The 19,842-nt window shown below is 45.3% G+C and overlaps 1 protein-coding gene across 2 annotated transcripts in view; it reads left to right on the top strand.

Annotated features, from left to right (window-relative positions):
* Positions 1 to 19,842, top strand: part of MAD1L1 (mitotic arrest deficient 1 like 1) — a 413,753-nt gene that overhangs the window by 212,200 nt on the left and 181,711 nt on the right. For both annotated transcript variants that reach the window (XM_054180345.1, XM_054180346.1), the window contains exon 14: positions 13,502 to 13,590. In XM_054180345.1, coding sequence (XP_054036320.1) covers positions 13,502 to 13,590 — 89 coding nt within the window. The remainder of the gene's footprint in view (positions 1 to 13,501; positions 13,591 to 19,842) is intronic.

Consider the following 19,842-nt stretch of genomic DNA (forward strand, 5'->3'; position numbering starts at 1 on the left):
GCTCTGACAGCTGAAATCTTCCCAATTCCAACTGAAAATATATGTACAGTTAATGTGTTGTTTTTTTCCCCCTTGTGCTAATGCTCTCCTTAAAGAACAGTGACTGTTCTTTCTCCCTCATATTTATGCTGTGACATATTTATAGAGAACAATTGTTCTGTCCCAGCATTTCATTTGTCTAGGTTAAACAAATCAAGCTCTTGCAGTCCTCTTTTAAAACAAGCTCTTCAGTCTCCTTGTGAATCCTGCAACTCTCCTTAAATATCTTCCCATTTCCCTGTGTCTCCTTTGAAGATGAGCAACCAGAGTAGTCACATCATTCCAGGTGAAATTCCAGTAGTAGCTTCTACAGAATTGTCTTCTACATACTCTCTATCCTGGATGTAGCTCAACTCTTCCATTTCAGACTCCCATTACCTCTTTCCACTGCCACATGGCACTGATGTCCATCTTGTGGTCAGTTAACCACCCACCTGTTAGTCCTCCTCTCTAGTTCTTGACTGACAAAGACTTGTTTTGTAGGAGGGGTTCTAGCTGTGGTGGGACTCGCACTGTTACATTGCAATTCTGCTGCTGTTCCTTCAGTTTCCAGCTTGCTGCTTCTGTCTGATCTATTTATGCTCCTCTGTGATAAAGCCTCCCTGCTTTCTGCTATCAGTAATTGTGTTTGGACACTTTGTGGGTTTTTTCACCCAAGATCTTCAGTGAATTTTGTTTGCTTTAAATGTGTTTTCATGATCAATGCCTGACACATCTTTTTGTTTCTCTATTGGGTAGTTTTATTGCAGCAGAGCCTGTTGTTGCTTGTTTGTTCTGTGTATACTTCACAGTTGTTTGTATTATTCTTCACTTAGTGTGGTCCTATTAATGTAGAACTGTGATTTGCTGGCATGAGTGGGGTGAGTGTGCAGGGGTCGTCTGCCCTGCTTCAACTCTTCCTCCTGTGTTTTTACTGTAGAGCTTTGGCTCTCCAGGTAGAGTAGACCTTGGAAGACAGAGTTGGGACTGCTGAGAGTTACTTTCCTCCTTTTCCTAGCTGAGATCTCTTTCTTGGTGGCTGTTGCTCTAAAATTTGCCCTTACTGTTCCCCATGGCATAGAATACAGTGAGCTCTGAGGAAGAGAGACAGGATTCTCCTTTTTCCTGTGTTTTTACTGTAGAGCTTTGGCTCTCCAGGTAGAGTAGACCTTGGAAGACAGAGTTGGGACTGCTGAGAGTTACTTTCCTCATTTTTCTAGCTGAGATCTCTTTCTTGGTGGCTGTTGCTCTAAAATTTGCCCTTACTGTTCCCCATGGCATAGAATACAGTGAGCTCTGAGTGAGCTCTCCTTTTTCCCCTCTCTCTTAGCACAGGGAATGATGAACAGCCTCAGCTGGTTGTGTTGCATCTGCTGGAAAATTCATCTACAACACTATGGCAACATCAGAAGTATCTATTGCATGTGACTGTTGGTAGAGGACTGCTGACAAACTGCTTGCAGACCGGAGAGGTGATAAGTTCATCGTGCTTCTGCACGTTAATATCTCCGTGCTATTTTAATAAGGTTAGGAAAAGAGACTTAGTGAGTCAGTTCTTGTGGTTTATCTCTGCTTTAAAAACCTAGCCAGGCACCTGGGATCAAATAGTACGTTCCCTTCAAATTAAAAAGAAATAAAGGTTCTGGTTAAAAGTCCCATTACACAAATGAACCTGCTGCTGGATCCATTAGCGTGAAAGTTTTATGGAACTCGGCAGCACCGTTTGGTTTCAACAGGATTGTTTCATTTTCTCAGTGAAGGCAATTCCAGCTGATGCAGTTTGAGGACATGGTGGCAGTTTAGGCTGGGTGCTTCCTGGACTGCCACATAAGCGTAGCCCAGCAGTGGGAGGGGAAGAAAGAGCCCTGGGGATTTTGGGTATACCCTCAGGTGGGGAGAAGGGATGTGTTGGGGGACCTTTGGGTGGGCTGTAAGGGACTCTGTACACTTTGGGATTCTTTTGTCACTGTGTTTTGTAGCTTCTGTAAAACACCAATTGCTTTTCCATTTAAACTTTCCATCACTTTGCAATCCATTTGTGAGTGTGTCACTCTTCTGCCCCTTTCAGGGGCAAGAGAGGATCTGTCTGGCCTCAAAGCAGGACAGACATGCAGGAGGAGGAAGCGCTGCTGCCTAAAGTGGAGAGCTGCCTTACTGCTGCTGCTCCTTTGGGCTCCCTTGGGACAGGTACTGCTGGATTGCAGGAAAACAGTCTGAGCCAAACCTGGACATAAATTCAGGTGCTGAGATGGGATGCATGAACAATGATCATCTCCTCAGGTCATCATTTGGAGAGGCGTCCATGCTAGAGGTGTATCCCTGAAACCTGAGTGCTGCTGACAAACACAACGGGTGGCTTCTTGGTGACAAGGATGAGAGCAACTGCTCCACTGTTCGGTTTGGAAACAGGCTGAGGGCTGGTAGTGTGCTCCCATCTTGGCACTGTAGCATTATAACTGGAAGAAAGACTGGGGAGGCAGAAAGGGGCAGTGCTTTTTTCCCTTCAGTTGTTGAGCAGAGGAGAAAGTGGATTGCTTTCCTGTGTGGAGGCCACTGCTGTGCTGCAGCTAGAGTGGTCCTGTTGTCAGTGTTGCTTTTGTCACTCTAAAATCTGAGTTTTACTGAGTTACCTGGTAAAATAAAATAAGTGGGACAGGGATATTATCAGAAGCCTTACTACAGCAGCCACAACCTTGAGGTGCAAAAGGCATAATTCACATGCATACAGGTATTGTGATTTTCCAGGCTACATCCACCCTCCCAGCATCTGTAAGAAGTTTATGGACTACCTCAGATCCCTGTGATTTGATTTAGATGAACTAATATTTCCAGGAGGGTACAGGGGCTCTCTGCTATGTTCAGCACTTTGTGAAGTAGAGGAAAATTGAGTGAGAGGTCCTGGATACAGTTCAGTAATTTCTACTCCTTTTCCCTGCCTTACCTAAAAGGCAGCTTGGAGATGCTGTAGAGGGAATGTGTGCTTCCAGTGCATGACCATGAAGGGGAAAGCAGACTTGGTCTGTTGAACAGTCATGTTGGGATAGGGCAAAGTAATAATCTGCCTCCTGTTTGTAAGAAAGATGGACACAGTCCTGAGAAGTTGTTCTTGCTTGAGAAGAGGACCATCCTGAGAGATCTGACCTGAGAAATGTGATTCTGTAGGCACAGTATATCCTGAGCATGAGAGAGGATGAGAAGATCTCTAGCTGTGAGATCTAGGGGGGCACTGAGGGAAGGTTCAATGGATGTGCCTGCAGATCAAAGGTTTTTGTGCCCAGGCCTGGCTTTGTGTCTACAAAAAGGGGAGGTAAAGCCTTAAAAAACATGAAGTTTCAAGACAGTCTCAGTCCTTACACTGACAGCCTAATCAGTTTGCTCCGTTATTTGTTTTGCTTTTGATCTTTTTGTGTCTCAGTGCCCTTAGAAGAGCTTGTTCCCAGTGCCTTTTGCCTTTGGCTGATGGATGCTGGGGGTAGGCAGTAGTGGTGCAGGCTGGGGTCTATGTCAGCCATTCTATCAGGCCAGTGGAGTCCTCCAGCAGGAGCTGTAAAACCTAATTTATCCACAGGGACAGGAAAGATCATAGAGCAGAATTTTTCCTATGACCTCTTGGTAAATAATGAATGGCAGTGCCCTGCCTCTTTGGAATCACTTAATTGAGGCTGACAACTCTTTGTTGTACTACAGGATCTAGCTTGTCAGGAGAATTTTAACTTATTTATGAATATTTCATTAACCTCTAAAGACTGGCTGTATAAAACCAAGCTCCTGCCAGGCCCTGTCCTGTTGATGCTCTGTTCAGTGCTAATGTCATCCACCACACATCTGTTACACCTTTCTTCCCCTATGAGCTGGACCTCAGAGTTTGTGTTGGTGGCAGCAAGAACACGTTCACCAAAGGTTAAAATGCCAGGTTTCTGCTCTGGCACCAGGACTGAACATATGGTATTTGAGAGGGAATTGCTTCTTTCCTTTTTGTTCTGGCAAGGGAAGGGGACTGCAGGCATGATCCTGAGAGGCTAAAATGGGCAGAGCAGTCTTGGCAGGGCCCTGTAACCTTTCCTTTTTGGCTAGAGGAGTGAGATTTCCCATTTCTTATGCATTAAAAGCCCACTGTTTGTTGTCTCAGGAGTGGTCATTTAGCTAGAAAACCTTCAATCTGCTCTTCTTATCATGTTCTTTGGGAAGGGTTTGGGGAACAGGACTCTTTCCAGCATCTGACACTTTTTTGAAGGCAGCTGGGAGGCTCTGTGGAGAGAGCTGCTGCTTTCCCATGGCTGGATTTCTTGCCCCATCCTCATATTTCACATCTCTGGGAGTTCAAAAAGCACCTTGAGCATTAAGGTCTGCTGGCCCCTGCTCACCCTCCCTCTCTCTGCTGAGACATGCCAGGAAACAGTGCTCCCAGCTGTAGTGAACTGCAAAATTGGGCTGGAGATGCAGTGGGAGTGAGAGAACTCTTCTTAAAAGCATGTTGAAGTACAGGCTGTGGGTTGTTCCATGTGAGCTGGAGCAAGAAGATTAAGTTCAGTTTTCAAGTCCAGCACTCAGTGAGGGCTCCTTTGCTCTCTTACAATATTAAGCAGAGATTGATTCCACTGTATTTATGTTAGGAGATGAAGGAACAGAAACGGTTGCAAGATTCTTCTTCCCTTTCCTCTTTGATCTTCCTAGGTGGTAGGCAAAATGCATAGATTCTTCTCTGACTTATTATGTGATGATTTTTCAATAAGAGAACTGATGGGGAGGAGTGAGAGATGGGTTTAGCAGCTACTACTTAATGAGAACTGTTGACTGAATGCTCCAGAAACCCTTTGAGAATATATTTTATAGGAAACTGTATTCAGACTTTGTACAGAGGAAATATGACATCTTTGCAGATTTATTGGTTGGTTTGCCTGTGAATTACAGCTGCTGGAAGACTCGCTGCTAGCAAAGGTTTCTGTAGCTGCATGCAAGAGGTGACCTGCGTGATTCTGTTCTGGAGAGCAGACGACTCCGTTGCACCAGTGCCGTGGCCGCACTGGATGAGGTTGTGGCACATTCGGTCTGACACCTTGACAGGTTCCCTGAAGAGGCTTTTGCTGTTCTAACCAGGAGTAACGATTAGGAGGTGTCAGCTATTTAAGGCTAATTACTCTGGAGTTTCCTCCTCTCAGTGGACACCAGCTGCTCTGCTCTCCCCGATGGGAGGAGCCTTCGGTAGTAATTAAAGGCAACAGTCATCTACAGACTGAAAGTAGTGGAGCGAGACTGATAACAGCAGAGAGGCTCTGAGCTGAAAGAACATGGAAATTAGGTGATCTGTTAGGGCAGAGAGAGGGGTTTGGATGTGGAGCTGTCTGGGATTTTTGCCACTGAGCAGTGGTGAGGTCTCATCAGTGCCTGGGAGCATGGACAGGACAGGGCTGCAGCAAGGTGGAGAGGAAGATTCCTTGTCTGCTCCTTTCTCTGGGAGTGGGAGTCAAAGTGGGCAATAAAGCTGAAGAAGACTAAGCTCTCAAAACCATCCTAAGTTGGTACTCAGATGACAGCTACTGTTGCTGTTACTTGCTGTTGGCATTGAGTCTGTGGTGGTGGCCAGGGCAATTGCCTTCAAACATGCTGTAGCATCAGCAGAGCATCTGTCCTTCAGCTCCTTCCAGCGCTGGTGTCTGGTTTTATATATGTCACTTGTGGGTAAAAAGGGCCCCAAGTGCTGTGCTGAACATTCAGCCTGAGCATTCAGGCTGTTCAGAGCTGCAGGGCTTTGCACCTCCACGTGACATACCAAGTCTTGGTCCTTAGTGCCTTGCTGCAGGGTAATGGTATCAATGCTGTCCCATTATCCCCTGCTCAAGTAACAGCCCTGTTTGCTGTAGATTACAAATCAAGAGGAACAAGAAATATTTTCCTGGTTTGTTTCTTTTAAGGGCTGGGGCAAAAGTGTGCTTTAGGTGTCTGGGGAAGAGTTTGCTGGATGGGCTGTGCTGGAGGAGGCTGGAGCTGTGCGGTGTGGTGATAGTTCCCTCTTCACACGCTTGCAGCTGGGCACACAGTTCAGGCTCATGGGTGGTGCTGCTCATACTGGAGCATGGTAACTTAGGGACCCCTTTGGCTTTATTTGGAGAACAGAAACTGTCTCCTGTAATACCCTATACCATTGTGCTGAGACATGGAAACCTGCGATGCCTGTGCTTTTGTCCTCCTCAGCTGCTGGCAGCAGAGCTTGCTCCTTTGCAGCAGGGCTGAATTTGGCTCACTGAGCTTGTCTGGAGTTTCACCAAGTTACACTTGTGCAGCACTGTGTAGAGGGGAGGTGTTTGAAGAAGAGCTGGGGGCTGCCTGCAGATTGGGAATCGAAGGGGAGAGAGGTGAAAGCTCATTAGGGCTCTCTTGGGGTAGATGAATTAGTTAATGACTGTGCTGTGCTTTGAAAATGCAAATGCTGTGTCAGAGCTAAGTCTGATTATAATAATCAATCTTCCTTTTGAAAGGGTGCTGGAGATGGGGAGGGGGGAGAGGGATGAGACTGGGGCTGAATTTTTAGATCTCAGCTCTGAGTTTCTCCACTGTCATCAAGGAAAGCTGACGTCACCCAGAAGGTCAGCAGAGCCAGGGAGAGGCAGAAGGTGAATCTGTGAGGAATCATCCTTGCAGGCACCGGTGACTCCTTGACAGCCTGAAGTTAATTCTGTAATTTCGTTCCTTGTGATTGTCCTGCCTGGAAAGGGAGAGGGGTTGGTGTCTGCTGCTGCGTGTGAGCTACCCCTGCTAATGGGAAAGGCAGAAACTGCCTCATAAGCAGGATCCTCCAGGGATGGGAGAGAGAGAGGAGGGTGGCTGCTGCAGACGTCCAGCGGTGACAGCTCCTTCTCCCATGGCACTTTGTTCGTTTGTCGCAAGCGTTCCTAGTAATTACACCTCTTAATTTAGGAGAGCGAGTGGGAGAAAGGAATATAAATTTGTGTATTAACTTTGGAGATTGGAAATGGGGCAGGAGAACCTTCTCTCTGGGAGATTATATTTGGAAATGAAATAGAATGACATTCGGTATAAACTTGAAAAATTGCTCTCTTTTTACTGCAACAGAAGGGGAGGGGGTGGGGGGAAAAGCCACAATCCAGACTGTATTGAAGAGAAGCAGAAGTCAGCACATGGCCATTTCCCAGCTTGTGTGGAGCTACAAGAAAATATATGCATGAGTACATATTTTTTTGGGGAGCTGTTTGCTGGAAGGTTGCTTCTAGCCCTGTCTTCTCTGTGATAAAAGCAGACCGAGCGTGTCGCAGATTGGGTGACTCAAGAGGCTGGCAGCTCTGATCCGAGCTAGGCTTTCTCCTTTAAGAGGGGAAAAAAAACCACCACCAAACCCAGAATGTTTGTTTTGTTTCAACTAAGTGGGAAATAGGTAGTTCTAAACCACTTGTTATTGAGTATCTGATTTTCTTTGCTTTTATTGCTTTTGTTTCACAATAGCATCGAGGATTAATTTTCTCAGGGAAATGTACCAGCTAATCCCAGGCTGCTTAGCCTGTTTCTTAAATGGCAAGTAACACTTTGGTTTGCAAGTATTGTCCTATTCCACTGAAGAGTGAAGTTCACTAAGAAACCTGCTGAGGCTTAGTCCTCCCCATGTGTGCTTCTCTGCTGATGTTTTAGGGGAGCAGCCCTTCAGAATGCCAGTGGGCTGGGTGCATGGAAGAGGTGATAAAGCTTGTGCTGAGCAGAAGGATCTATGGGAGTGCTCAGTGTGGTATCTCACTCCCTTTAGTGTTGCTGGACACTCAAACTAAACTCACTGGTGTTCATACATGTTTGATGCCTGTCCTTTCACTGGATTTATAAGCTTGTAGAGAACAGGAGGTCACCAGTCTTATGGTGCTGCTTTGTGGGAAGAGAGGCAAATAAGATCCTTAGTCACCGCTACGCCCTTTAGAGAGGCATCATTAACCAAACTGGCACATCTAGCTGCTAGGGAAGAGGAATTTGCCTGTTTTCAAGCCTCAGAGTATGGGTCATACTCAGGGTCCCATTTCTCTGTTCTTGTCTATTTTGGCATGCACTCTTCCCTTCCAAGTCTGCTTGCTTCTCGTACATTTAAATATTTATGTATTTAAATAGCTCCTTGAATTGTGTTGAGACTTGTAGTCAAACACAACCTCTCAATTCACCTTTCCATGCTGGCTCTGTGCAATTCAGTTCCTATTTATCTCTGCCTTTTAAAATCAGCTCTTTTGCTGAGGAAGGCCTTTCAAAGGATGTTGCATCAGCCCATTGTTAACTAAACCTTTAGACATTTATAATGGATTCAGCATTTCCTGCTTTTTTACAGCTCCAAGAATGCTGAATGACGTGCAGACACACTTCATCAGGACAAGATTGCTGTATCAGCCCCTCACTAAAATGCACTCATTATTCAAATAATAACTGTGTGTCTCCAGCATGTGTTCTGTGCAATACGTGTACATGGTGTGGGCGAACAAACCGGCCCGGGTTTTTGCTTTGTTTGGTTGTTGGTTTGGTTCCACCCCCCCCCCCCCCCCCCCCCCCCCCCCCCAACATGCACATTCTAACTTTAGCAGCAAGCTGAACTACTTGAGATTTGGAGTCCTTTACTGCCCAAAATGAGGCCACCCAAAGAGAGCTTTGGGTCATTGTTTCGGGCGGCGCGTTGAAGTTTTCAGAAGCTAGTGAGTGTGGTTTTTCGGTGGGGACTGAAGTTTGAGGCCTGTGCTAAGTCTCTTTGAAGATGGGACAGTGGGCAGGATGCTTTGGAAAGGATTGCTGAAGCCTGCTGGAATCATAGTAGTATCATAATATCAGTCAGGGATCATCTAGTTCCAACCCCCCTGCCATGGGCAGGGACACCCCACACTAGATCAGGCTGGCCAGAGCCTCATCCAGCCTGGTCTTAAACACCTCCAGGGACAGTGGCCCAACCACCTCCCTGGACAACCCATTCCAAGTGGGTTGATCAATCAAGTGGGAGGAATAACAGGTCTCTGGCATTGCAGAGACTCAGGAGTACTCATTTTGGAGGAGGACAAATATGGGTCACAAATGACAAATACCAAGGAAATCAGCTCTCTCGAGTCAAATTTTGTTTCTTCTAGCTGTAAGGAGATTAATTTATAATGTTATGTTTCTCCTGTCATCTCATATATCTTTAAATAATTCCCACAGAAGGGAGAACCAGCAAGGAACATATTTCTTACACCGCTGTGGGTGTTTGCTATGTCATTAACACTCGGAGGAGAACCACCATCTTGAGATCCTGTCCAGGCAGGTTTACAAGTAAGGCTGAAAGAAGAATGATATGGCATTTAATTAAACACCAGATGAAAATCCATCCATGTTCTTCCTTCCTCTCTTTCTCACTTCAAATGTTGTGATGACAGGACTTATGCTGGAAAAAAGTATTTTCATTTTGCATTTTGGGGTACTTGCCTATTTGTGGAAGTGGACATTCTAAAATTACTCTGTATGTTGGATGTGGCCTGGCCACTTCCTATTGAAAGCAGTAAAGCTGGACTGAAATTCATGCTTAGAAAGTGAAAAGAGACCAGAAGAGTTTCAGGATAAATGAGATCATTTTAGGCTGAGAGCAAGAAAATATTGCGAGAAGAGAACACGGCATAGTCCAAATGTTAAGTACCTGTTTATGTGTTTTATTCACAAGGCATGGGCTCTGACACTGCTCATTATCCTGGTTTTTCTGGTGTCAGAAAAACTTTGGGTAACTTCAAAAAGAATCATTAAAATAATGGCTTGGTTTCTTTTCAAGTTGCTAATGGGTTCTGTGCAGTGGGGATGTTGCTGGGGGTCTAATTCTGGGCGGTACTAACCCTGAAGCCCCTGCAGAAGTCGTAGGTACGGTTTTCAGGGTAGGAGACACAATGCTGTATTTTGGGACAAATCTCTCTCTGCTCTCAATGCTAGTTAAAAGAGCCAGATCAACATAAAAGGGAGCTAAAGGATCTAAGCTTGACCTAGGTCGTTTGGTACTGAATGGGGGAATACAGCAACGAGCTGTAATTTGAGCAGCCCTTTTCCCCTCTCTGCTGGGTAATGGCTTCTACTAGTTTAATGTATTCAAAGTAATGAAAGTTTAACTTGGCTAGTTATATAAAATTATTGATGAAAATTGGAAGAACTTAGGAGTTAGTCCAAACCCCAAAATAATACCTGCTGAAAGTAGCATCTGGTGAAGAGGAGAGACAAGGACTGGAAAGTAATTAAGGAAAAGGGAGATGATTGGAGTTAGGCAGAGAAAACAGTAAGAGGAGAGTGGATTTTTCTCTTATTTCTTCTTGAGGCCATTCTTTGCCACTGGTACCAAGTGGACAGGAAGGCTCTGCCACCACAGTGAGTCATTTCATGCTGACCACCTGATCCTCAGAGCTATCATAGAATTGTTAGGGTTGGAAGGGACATCAAGGATGATCTAATTCCAACCCCATAACCTCCTCACCTCTTAGGCTTGCCCATAGTACTGAAAACAATGTAGAACATGGGTTTGTGTTTCTCCTGTTACTGCCTTCCTGCCTATTTTCCTCATTCAGATCTGCTTTTCTTTCTCTTTTCTCCACTTTGTCTTGAGTGCATCAAGTACAGAACTGGAGTGAAAATCCAGCTGGAGGAGCAGGCAGTGGCAATGGCCAGTGCAGGGTTATGCTGGTACCTGTGTGCTGGGTCTGACCAGAGGCTGGGGAGATCATGTTATGCTGGTATTGTCTAGCAGACAAAACTCCAAGTAGAGGAAAGTTTTGTAAACAGATTCCTTATGCTTCGTTGTTCCTCCCCTTATTTTCTTTGTTACTGTTTTGTGAAGACCAATTGCTCGCACAGTGCTGTCTTCAGACAAGCAGGATCAAAGCTCAGCAATGAGCCACTTCCTCTTAACTAACTTTCTTTTTGCCCTGGAAAAGGCACAAAAAACATTCTTAATATAATCTGTTGAGACTGGCAGGCAGGGATGTTTTCCTTACTGAAACCCTAACAGTTAAAGGAAGCAAGCATTTCATTTTGAATTAAATACGTAATACCTTAGTTGTTTTACTTCATTTTTGTCATAGACTATTAGCAGGGCTTTAATGACAGTAATTTGCTGTGGGACACAATCATGTCTTGTCCTGAAGTGGAAACTTCCCAGAAGTTTTAATGCTTGTTCTGGGAAGCAGGTCTGCATCGACATCGAACTGCTCAAGCCAGCTTCATCTTTAGAGCTAACACTGTGCCCTTCTCTCCCTTCTCTCCTCAGGCACATCAGATTTTCAGGCCAGGTAGTTTTGAACACAGAAATTACACAAAATGCCCTTACAGTCCCTGTGCCCTTCCCTGCTCGTTCTCCTTCAACAGCTTATTCTTAGAAACCCGGCAGAATCTCATCACGCTGCTCCTGAGCATACCTGGCACCAATTTGTCATCGCTGGGTATCAGGCGAGACCTGCGCTGGGGCTTTCCACGGCAGCATTGACTCGAGAGCATTCACTCTCCCGGCTCTTTTCCCATTACACACTCCATTTTTCCCCCCTCTCTGTGCAGCCCACACAAGAGACCCCCAGCTCACAGCAGCAGATTACTGGCCCACCCCATCCGTTCCCCCTTCTCCCCCGAGAAGGTGGCCATGATTCATCTGCTCGTGTCGGTGAGCAGGTGGCAGTTGGACTCAAGGCTGAGCCCGCTTAGCCTGTGATAAATAACATATTTACCAGCCCTTCCATCTTCAAATGCTGTCCACATGCAGTCCAGAAAGCAGCACAAAACTCTGAATAGTAAACACATCCAGGCTTCAGCAGACGTGGGGAAACAGGAGCTATAATGAGTGTTTTCCTGCTGCTAGGTTGGAATTGAAGCCTGCTCCCCATCCCAGCACCTTTTATTCACATTCCTGGAATTATCTGGTGTGCTTGCTTTATCCCCAGCCATCTGTGATGGGCTGAGCTGGGAGAGATAAGCTCAGTAATCAGAAAATTGAGGGAAGCATTGCTGGCTGTGATAATCTTATCAGGCAGCTAATATACATTAACATTTGTACAGCCTGATGATGCAGGTTGGCCTTTGCTTATTTTTTTCTTCCTCGATGCCTTTTGACTGGCGGGGGGGGGAAATGCAGGCCTCTGGGGGGGTGCCAGAGGGAAATTTGGCTAAAACCTCTTTTCTACCCTCTCTCTTCTGCTCAGTCCCTGTGGTATCAAAAAGGGGAGGGAGAGTAATCCAAGCATCCCTTTTCTGCCCTTTCCTGCTAACAGTGCTGTCTGTCCTTTCTGGTAAGCATGGGAGGGCAAAGAGGCAGTATGTCAAAATTTCAGTTCTGGCTGAGCAGTGTGACTGCACGTGTCAGCATGTTCCTCTTCCTTGTAAAACTGAGGAGTTTCTACCAGCCTGCTGTCTTTGAGTGAAGTTTGCTGTTCCAAGAGGGTTTTATTCTATAAGGGTTTTATTCTGCTGCTGAAGGGAGTGGTATATGAATGGATTATATTTCCCTGTTGCTGAGCACTGAGCCCTCTGTGGTCATAAGTTTTGCATCTATAATTAGAGCTGGATTGCTTATTGTTTTTTACTCCTGAGTGAAAAATACCATTTCTGTCAATAGATGTGTTAGGGTAAGTAGTCAGCAGGTGCTTAAAAGACAGATGACAAAAGGAAATCCAAAATCTGAAGGGTGAGTGTAAAGGAGGTCAGAGCTGGGAGATGATGCTGGAACAGAAGTCTGAGTATCCTCCTGGTAGTTTGTTTCTGCTGGCACGTCATACTAAATCATTTTCTGAGGGGTTTCAAAGGTAGTAACATAAGTAGTTTATCAATCTATGCATCATCATGATAGCTGGATTAGGAATACAGATTCCCATGAATCAGGAAGCCTGGGAATGGTGGAGTCTAAGTCAGAAGTTTTCATGCCTGTAGAGTTTTGAAGTACTTTCTTGGGAGCTCCTTCCCAAACAAGGCCAGAGGCAGAAAGCATTCTGAATTGTTTCTTTGTTCCATCAGAGCTACCTGTGCAGCTTGAGCTAGAAGTGTATATTGGAAAGTGCTGGAAATATTCCCCAGCCTTTTGGATTCAGTGTGTGTATCTGAGTTGTCCTGGACAAGACAGGATAATCCTGTGCTTCATTTCTTTTGGGGAGGAATGGAAGCTAAATGAGGTTGAATTGTCAATGCTGAATCGCTGGTGCCAGTGAGCTCCTAATACCACACAGCTAATTCTCTGCATGCCATTATCCATGGGGGTCAGGTTGGGGAAATATCTGCAAGAAGAGCCAAAGTTATGCTTAGAAGCAATCAACTTTCTTTGCCTCATCTACCTTGGAGAAAATGCTGGGGAAGGCAAAAGGGAAGCAGAGTTAAGCAAGGTTTTGAAGTTCAAAGAGTTGTTCTTTGTGCCCATCTTCTGAGGAAGGTCTGATCTGTGCTGAACATTGTGATTTCCTTTTTCTCTTTTCACTGTTTGTGTGTACCCCTTATTAGCACTGGAGCAACTAACACCTTTTCCTTTCTGCAGCTGGAGGTGGAGGTGAAGGCCCTGAAGTCTCAAGAGTGCACAGCCGAGCAAAGTACCATCATCACCAAGGAGGAGGTCGACACACTCAGGTGGGCAAAGCAAGGGGAAGGCTGTGAAAATGCAGCTGTTTTCAGTGTAACTAAAGAGAAGGGAAATGGTAGGGCAGTTTCATTACCTAATCTGCATATTGCCATCTCCTGGTGGAGTACCCAGGTATAGGACCCCTCACCGTGCTACAGCAAATGAAAAAGTGCCTGCATGTATTCAGTCTGGAGAAGAGAAGACTCTGAGGAGACCTAATTGTGGACTTCTAGTATCTGAAGGGGGCCTACAAGAAAGCTGGGGAGGGACTTTTTAGGGAGTGATAGGACTAGGGGGAATGAAATAAAAATAGAAATGGGCAGATTCAGATTGGATGTTAGGAAGAAGTTCTTCCCCATGAGGGTGGTGAGACACTGGAACAGGTTGCCCAGGGAGGTGGTGGAAGCCTCATCCCTGGAGGTTTTTAAGGCCAGGCTGGATGTGGCTCTGAGCAACCTGATCTAGTGTGAGGTGTCTCTGGCCATGGCAGGGGGGTAGGAACTAGATGATTCTTGAGGTCCCTTCCAAGCCTAACAATTCTATGATTCTGTGTGGACCGCCTGTGCACACAGGCTGCCTGTGACTCAGGGAGCAGCATTGTGGCATTGATCAGAGCACGTTTTCCTTCCGTTGCTTTTTCTGACCATAGTTTTTACTTTTCCACCAGCTTTTATGGACATGAGAAATCCATGAAGTGTTGACAGAAAGCCTCAGCCCCTGATCTCTCCTGCACTTAGATGCTTTATAACCTCTCCTCTCTTTTCGGAGGCTGCAGGCTCTTTTCTGTTAATGTTCAGGATCTCTTTCTCTCAGTTAATTCAGAAGACTGGCTCCTGTGTCTCTCTCCCCCCTGTTGACATTCTTTCCTGTGGAAACAGTATGCTGTTTGTTTCTCATTTTGACCAAATCTTGCCTGTAAATAGAGGATCTGTTGGCACACGTGTGAAGAGGTGTAGAATCCAGCTTTTGTGATACCGACGTGCATGCAGCACTGGAGATAAAAGAGGGATGTTTCCCCTCATGCATTGCAGATGGCAGAGGGATACCTGTTGTGATTCAGTGAAAGAGAAGTTACAAAACAGCATTTCAGCAGAGGCTGCATGAGCGTTTACAAGAGCTACAGTGAAGCTAGACAACCTTTCCATGTATTTATTAAAGCATTTACAGCTTCCATTCCAAAGCAGGTGCCACAATAAATACTGAGCACAGAAAAGTTTCATCTGTTCCTGAACGTTGAGAATAAAGTTTTGGTTTTCATTTAAGCTGAGCAAATCAGATCATGACAGGATGAGGGTTTTGTGCTCAGCAATGTAAGACTTTGGTTGGAGTTTCACTTCTTAATTCTCTTCTATTTTCAACTCCATAACTATGAAGCATGACTGCCTCATATGAACAAAAGCAGGATTTTGCAGCAGGCAGAATCTCACAGAAAGCAGAAATTACTGGCTGGTGCATTATGACTTTGCTCCTGTGCTCTGCCTCCTGAGCTTGTTTTACAGCTTTGAAAGCCCAGTTCCACAGCAGAGAGGAGGTGCTTGCAAATAACACACCTTCATCCAAGCTATTCCAATACATTTTAGGGCTGTACACATAATCTTAGAGACTCACCCCTGTAGTTCCCTCAGGATGGTCTAATAGTTCTGGAGAGCCAAGGCATACATCTCCCTTTTTTATTCCATTCCATGCTTGAATTCTGCTAAAGGATAGTATGCTATAACTTCCCTTTATTTTTCAGGAGGAATAAACCTATCTCCAGCTACTTTTGCATACTGTGGATGTTTGTTTGTCCTGAGCTCATTCAGGTTTTTCCTTTGCCAAGGCACACCAGCCCCTTTGATGTCTACACTGCTGCAGAAGCATTCAGCACCTCCTCAGCAACATTAAACCCATCACTCCTGATTAATACCATGCCTCTGTATCAGAAAAGCCAGCATCCTCTTTGCTGTCTTCTGGGAGCTGAACATTTTTAGAGTTATTTCTACAGTAGCTCCTCAGTCTCTCCCTCCCTGGGTTGGTATGGGCTGCAGCACCCTTTCATGTAGGAAATATTCAGCCTCTTTATTCTCATCTCTAAGGCTCATTATTTGGTCTTTATCTTCACTGAACAGAATTTGCTGTCTGTTAACTGAGCAGCTTCAGGGACAGTGTGTGTAAGGGGGAAACAGCTGGATTGCCACATAGCCCAGGACCATTTCATGTTGCAGAAGGCTCTTGGCAGTGGGGATAGAGATGTCTGGCTTTGCCCTGAATTAAGACCTATTTCCTGGGCAAGGACAAGTGGATCTCCCAAGTACTGGCTTCTTGCAGGGTTGTGTTTGGTTCTGCTCAAAGGTAGCCCTAAATTCCCCTAGACAGTGCTTTTCTCTGTTTTCAAAGAATTTCTTCTCTAGCCTTATCTTTGCTTTTTTTTGTGGAATTTTGTCAAGCCTTTCACACAGAGCATGACAGAAACACAAGGCCTGTTCCCAGTAAGGCTGCTGATGGTGCAGAGCTACTCTCCAGTGATGGGCCGTTCACTGAAAGCTTTTTCAGCAGAGGCTAAGCTTCTGCAGTTGTTTCACGGTGATGCTTTGTCTTTTCTCTTTCCCATTTCAGTACTGTATGCTCCTGAGGCTATGGATGCACAAAGGCTGCAGTCCCAGGGTCTAATTCCAGGCTGGATTTTTTTCTCTCTCTTTTTACTGAACCGCTTTTTGTTGTTACAGCTGATTTAAATACTTGTCCCAGGCTCTGATGCTAGTCACTGAGCTACAAAGCTGTTCCAAAAAGCATGGATTTGTTTGGTTTTAATCACCCTTTTCACTGCTCAGCTCTAGCAATAAATGACTTGGTGCAAAGTGCTGCTGCAGCTTTCTCTGCTGGAGAACTGGTAAGACAGTCCCTGAGTCCCTCCCTGCTCCTTTTTCCTTCCTGTTGGCTGTTCTGTGTCTTCTTCAGATGCCTTCTCAGACTTCAGGTGTCTTGTCAGACTTTTCAAGTTCTTTCTTCACAGAAAGCTTCTTCTCAAAGGAATGCAAGATGAATCCCTATCTTTCCTTAGGCTTTTGGGGTTCATGAGTGATATGATGTCCATTTCAGAACACTCCTTATGTCTTGGCTGGACAGCAAAGGAGAATTGGGTAGCTACAGTTAAAGAGCAGAAGGGGTTTGGAGGAGAACAGAGATTAGCATGGGAGATTAGGTCTGCTATGGTTATCCTCCTGTGTCCTTTTGGGCCTCAACAGGACCAGTTTACTCAGTTTTACATAGCTGCTAAGATGGAGCAAGCAATGCAAGCTTCACTGTTACTCCTTCCTTTTATCACAGGATGTTAGGGGTTGGAAGGGACCTCATTGAGTCCAACATCCCTGCCACAGCAGGACCATAGTATCTAGCACAAGTCACACAGGAACACATCCAGATGGGTCTTGGAAGTCTCCAGAGAAGGAGACTCCACAACCTCTCTAGGGAGCAAAATAGAGGTGAAGAATGCAAACTTTACAATTGGAAAGTGGGAGAAGAGATGCCACAGCTTATGAGGGAGTTACTCACGTTCCTGTAGTGGTCTTTGAAATCCCATTAACCTGCAGTATGGTGTGTCTGCTCTTCTGGATAGAGCCCAGCCCAGTTAGCTGCTCTCATGAAGGTATGTGAAAAATAGAGGAAAGCCAGCAGAATCCAAGGAGGGGAGTCTGCAGAGCAGGAATGAGCAGTGAGCCTCCAGGCATTTCCATATATGCCCCACGGGTGGAAGCCAACTTCTGAAAACAAAAGCAGGAGAGACATGGAAGAGAGAGAGACCCCCAGAAAAATTAATCCACATGAATCCTTTGAATCTGTACTCACCTCTTGTGAGTGAATGAGAGCTTTTAGAAATGTAACTTTTGTCTCATTTTTCTTCAGTATGGAAAGTAAATTTGTAGTGAGAAACTTGAAAGACTTGATCAGTTTTTCCTCCTTCTCCTGAGAACAAAGTGCTCTTGCGTCAGACCCTTTTTAGCTTTAAACGTGCAGCTCTCTGCCAGCATCATCGTTCCTGAGGAGGCAATAAAAGGCACTGCTAATGCTGTCATTTCTCACACCTCTCACTGCTCCCTCTGAAACAACATTTGCTTATATGCTGCAGAAAAAGTGGTCAAACCTTTGAGTCCGTGCACTAGGAGTCCATGCTGGGGATGTTTAGGCATTAGCAGTGTTAGAGGGCAGGTGGTAACTACAGAAACTCCTTTTTCAGAACCTATCAATAAAAGTAATCTCTATTAAAAGAGCTTCACTAAAGACTTAAGTGGCAACAGCTGAAGGACCTTTTCAGCTAGAACGAATCTGAACTTTTTCTTTCTGCTGTCAAACTACAACCCCAGTAAATCCTAAATGTTTTCTGTGGATTTAGTGACTGGGTAGTTACAGTAATTCAAAAGAAATTCATGTCCTTGCCAATGCCTATTAGTCACACTTGCTGGAATTCTGTCTGCTCTGCTCCTAACACCATCTCAATGCCATCTGGATCCCTTAATAGCGTCTTCCCAACACATACATTTTCTGCTCCATTCAATAGTTTCCTGTTCAGCAATAGCTTTTCCACATGGCCATGTCCTCTTCACAGATGGGGCCTCTGTGAGACATGTCCTCATTGGTGATATCCACACTGTGCTCCAGGCAATCACATAACACATCTGAGAAGATTAAAACCAAATAAAAGAAGGATAAAAGGGCGATGGTGAGGAGTCGTGACTGGTTAGCTCCACTGAAAAGCTCTGGACTGAGAGAGGCTTTGGGAAGTGCCTAGATGCTGTTCAAAATCAGATTCCCCTATTCCCTTCTAAAACAGGAGCAGCCTGGCCTTTCTCTCCAGCAGCTGTTGCTTACCATCCAAGCATGTTTTAGGTAGTCTGAATGCACACAGTGGGATATCTCCTGATTCTCTCAAGTATCATTTCGAGAGACCTGAGGCTGTAGGTTGGGGTTTTTTTTATCCTTGTTTCCTCTTCTAATTTGGGACAGTGAAACATGCAATGGAAGCAATGTAAAGCTCAGGTTTTGAAAGTGGGAAAACCCACAAGTGTGAGCAAATGCCAGTGAATCTGTATCCTTGCACTAAATTTGATCTTGTGAAAGGCTGCAGGGGTGGCTTGAATGTACCTTGTGCCTGCCTGTGGGAGCCTTTGGCCCTGGCTGAAGCCATCTGCATCTACTGCAGGAAAAGTCTTTCAGATATACTGAGATCTCTGTCAGGTGCTCTGGTTTGAGCTGGAACAGAACTAATCCAGTTCAGTGACTTTACTTTTCAGCCCAGTCTCTTCTAAATAACTGCACTTTCTGAGGGCAACAGCATATTTCTTGCAGACAGTTTAAGCATTTCATGTTTTCAAACCCTTTTATGGAGAACAAGTTGGTAAATTCTCCAGAAATTAATCCAAATGATTTTTTCCCCCCTGTATCACATAACTTGAGAATGATGTCAATACTTCAGAAAGTAATTGATGTGTCTTCCTTCCCTGTGCTGCAGGGCTGCTTTTTAAATGGACACCGACATTCTTTCCAGGCCAAACATTAAGTTGATAAATGGTTATGCTGTACCCAGATGTTTCTGTGCTCTGCTTGCTGAGGTTCTCACATGAATTTATCTTGGATTGTTCTCCCTACCTGAAAGCAGCTACCGTGTGTGACAAGTTGAGGCATGCAAATTGGTGATAAAAGAGCATCACTTATCTTGTGTGGATGTCCCTGGGCAGAGCAAGCACAAGGTGCGTGCAGACTGAGGCTGCCTTTGTGGATGTTGGTGCATCCAAAAGCAGTTCAGTTGGCCCTGTCCCCGAGTTTCATGTCAGTGAAAAAATCCAAGAGCAAAACAAGTAAATATTTTTCAGTATTTGACTGCTGTATCTTAACCATCAGCTGCAAATGCTTTGCCGTGTTTATATATAGATAGGATTTCCCCTGCTCCTCTCTCTTTGCCATTGGGAAGAGCTCCCCAGGGCTGGAAAGCAAAGCTAGAACAGCACAAACTGTTTGCTAATGGTTCTTAATGCTTTCCCACTGGAGATCCAGGACACTTAACAGTGTTAAAAATAGGTTAGAAGAGGGGTAAGGAGTGAAAGCACCAGTCAGTCCTACCAGCCTCTCTGGCACAAAGAGGTTACAGTGATGTTCTCAGTCCTCAGCACAGAGGAAGCATCTCTGAGGGAGAGCAGAGCTGGGGTGGCGTGGAGGGGAGTGCTGGCCATCCCCTGGTCCTCCACCCTGTGGCTGGGAAGGAGGATACCCCCATAGCTGGGCTGCTG

The sequence above is a fragment of the Dryobates pubescens genome, chromosome 4 (genome assembly GCF_014839835.1).
Source record: "Dryobates pubescens isolate bDryPub1 chromosome 4, bDryPub1.pri, whole genome shotgun sequence".
NCBI classification, from domain to species: domain Eukaryota; kingdom Metazoa; phylum Chordata; class Aves; order Piciformes; family Picidae; genus Dryobates; species Dryobates pubescens.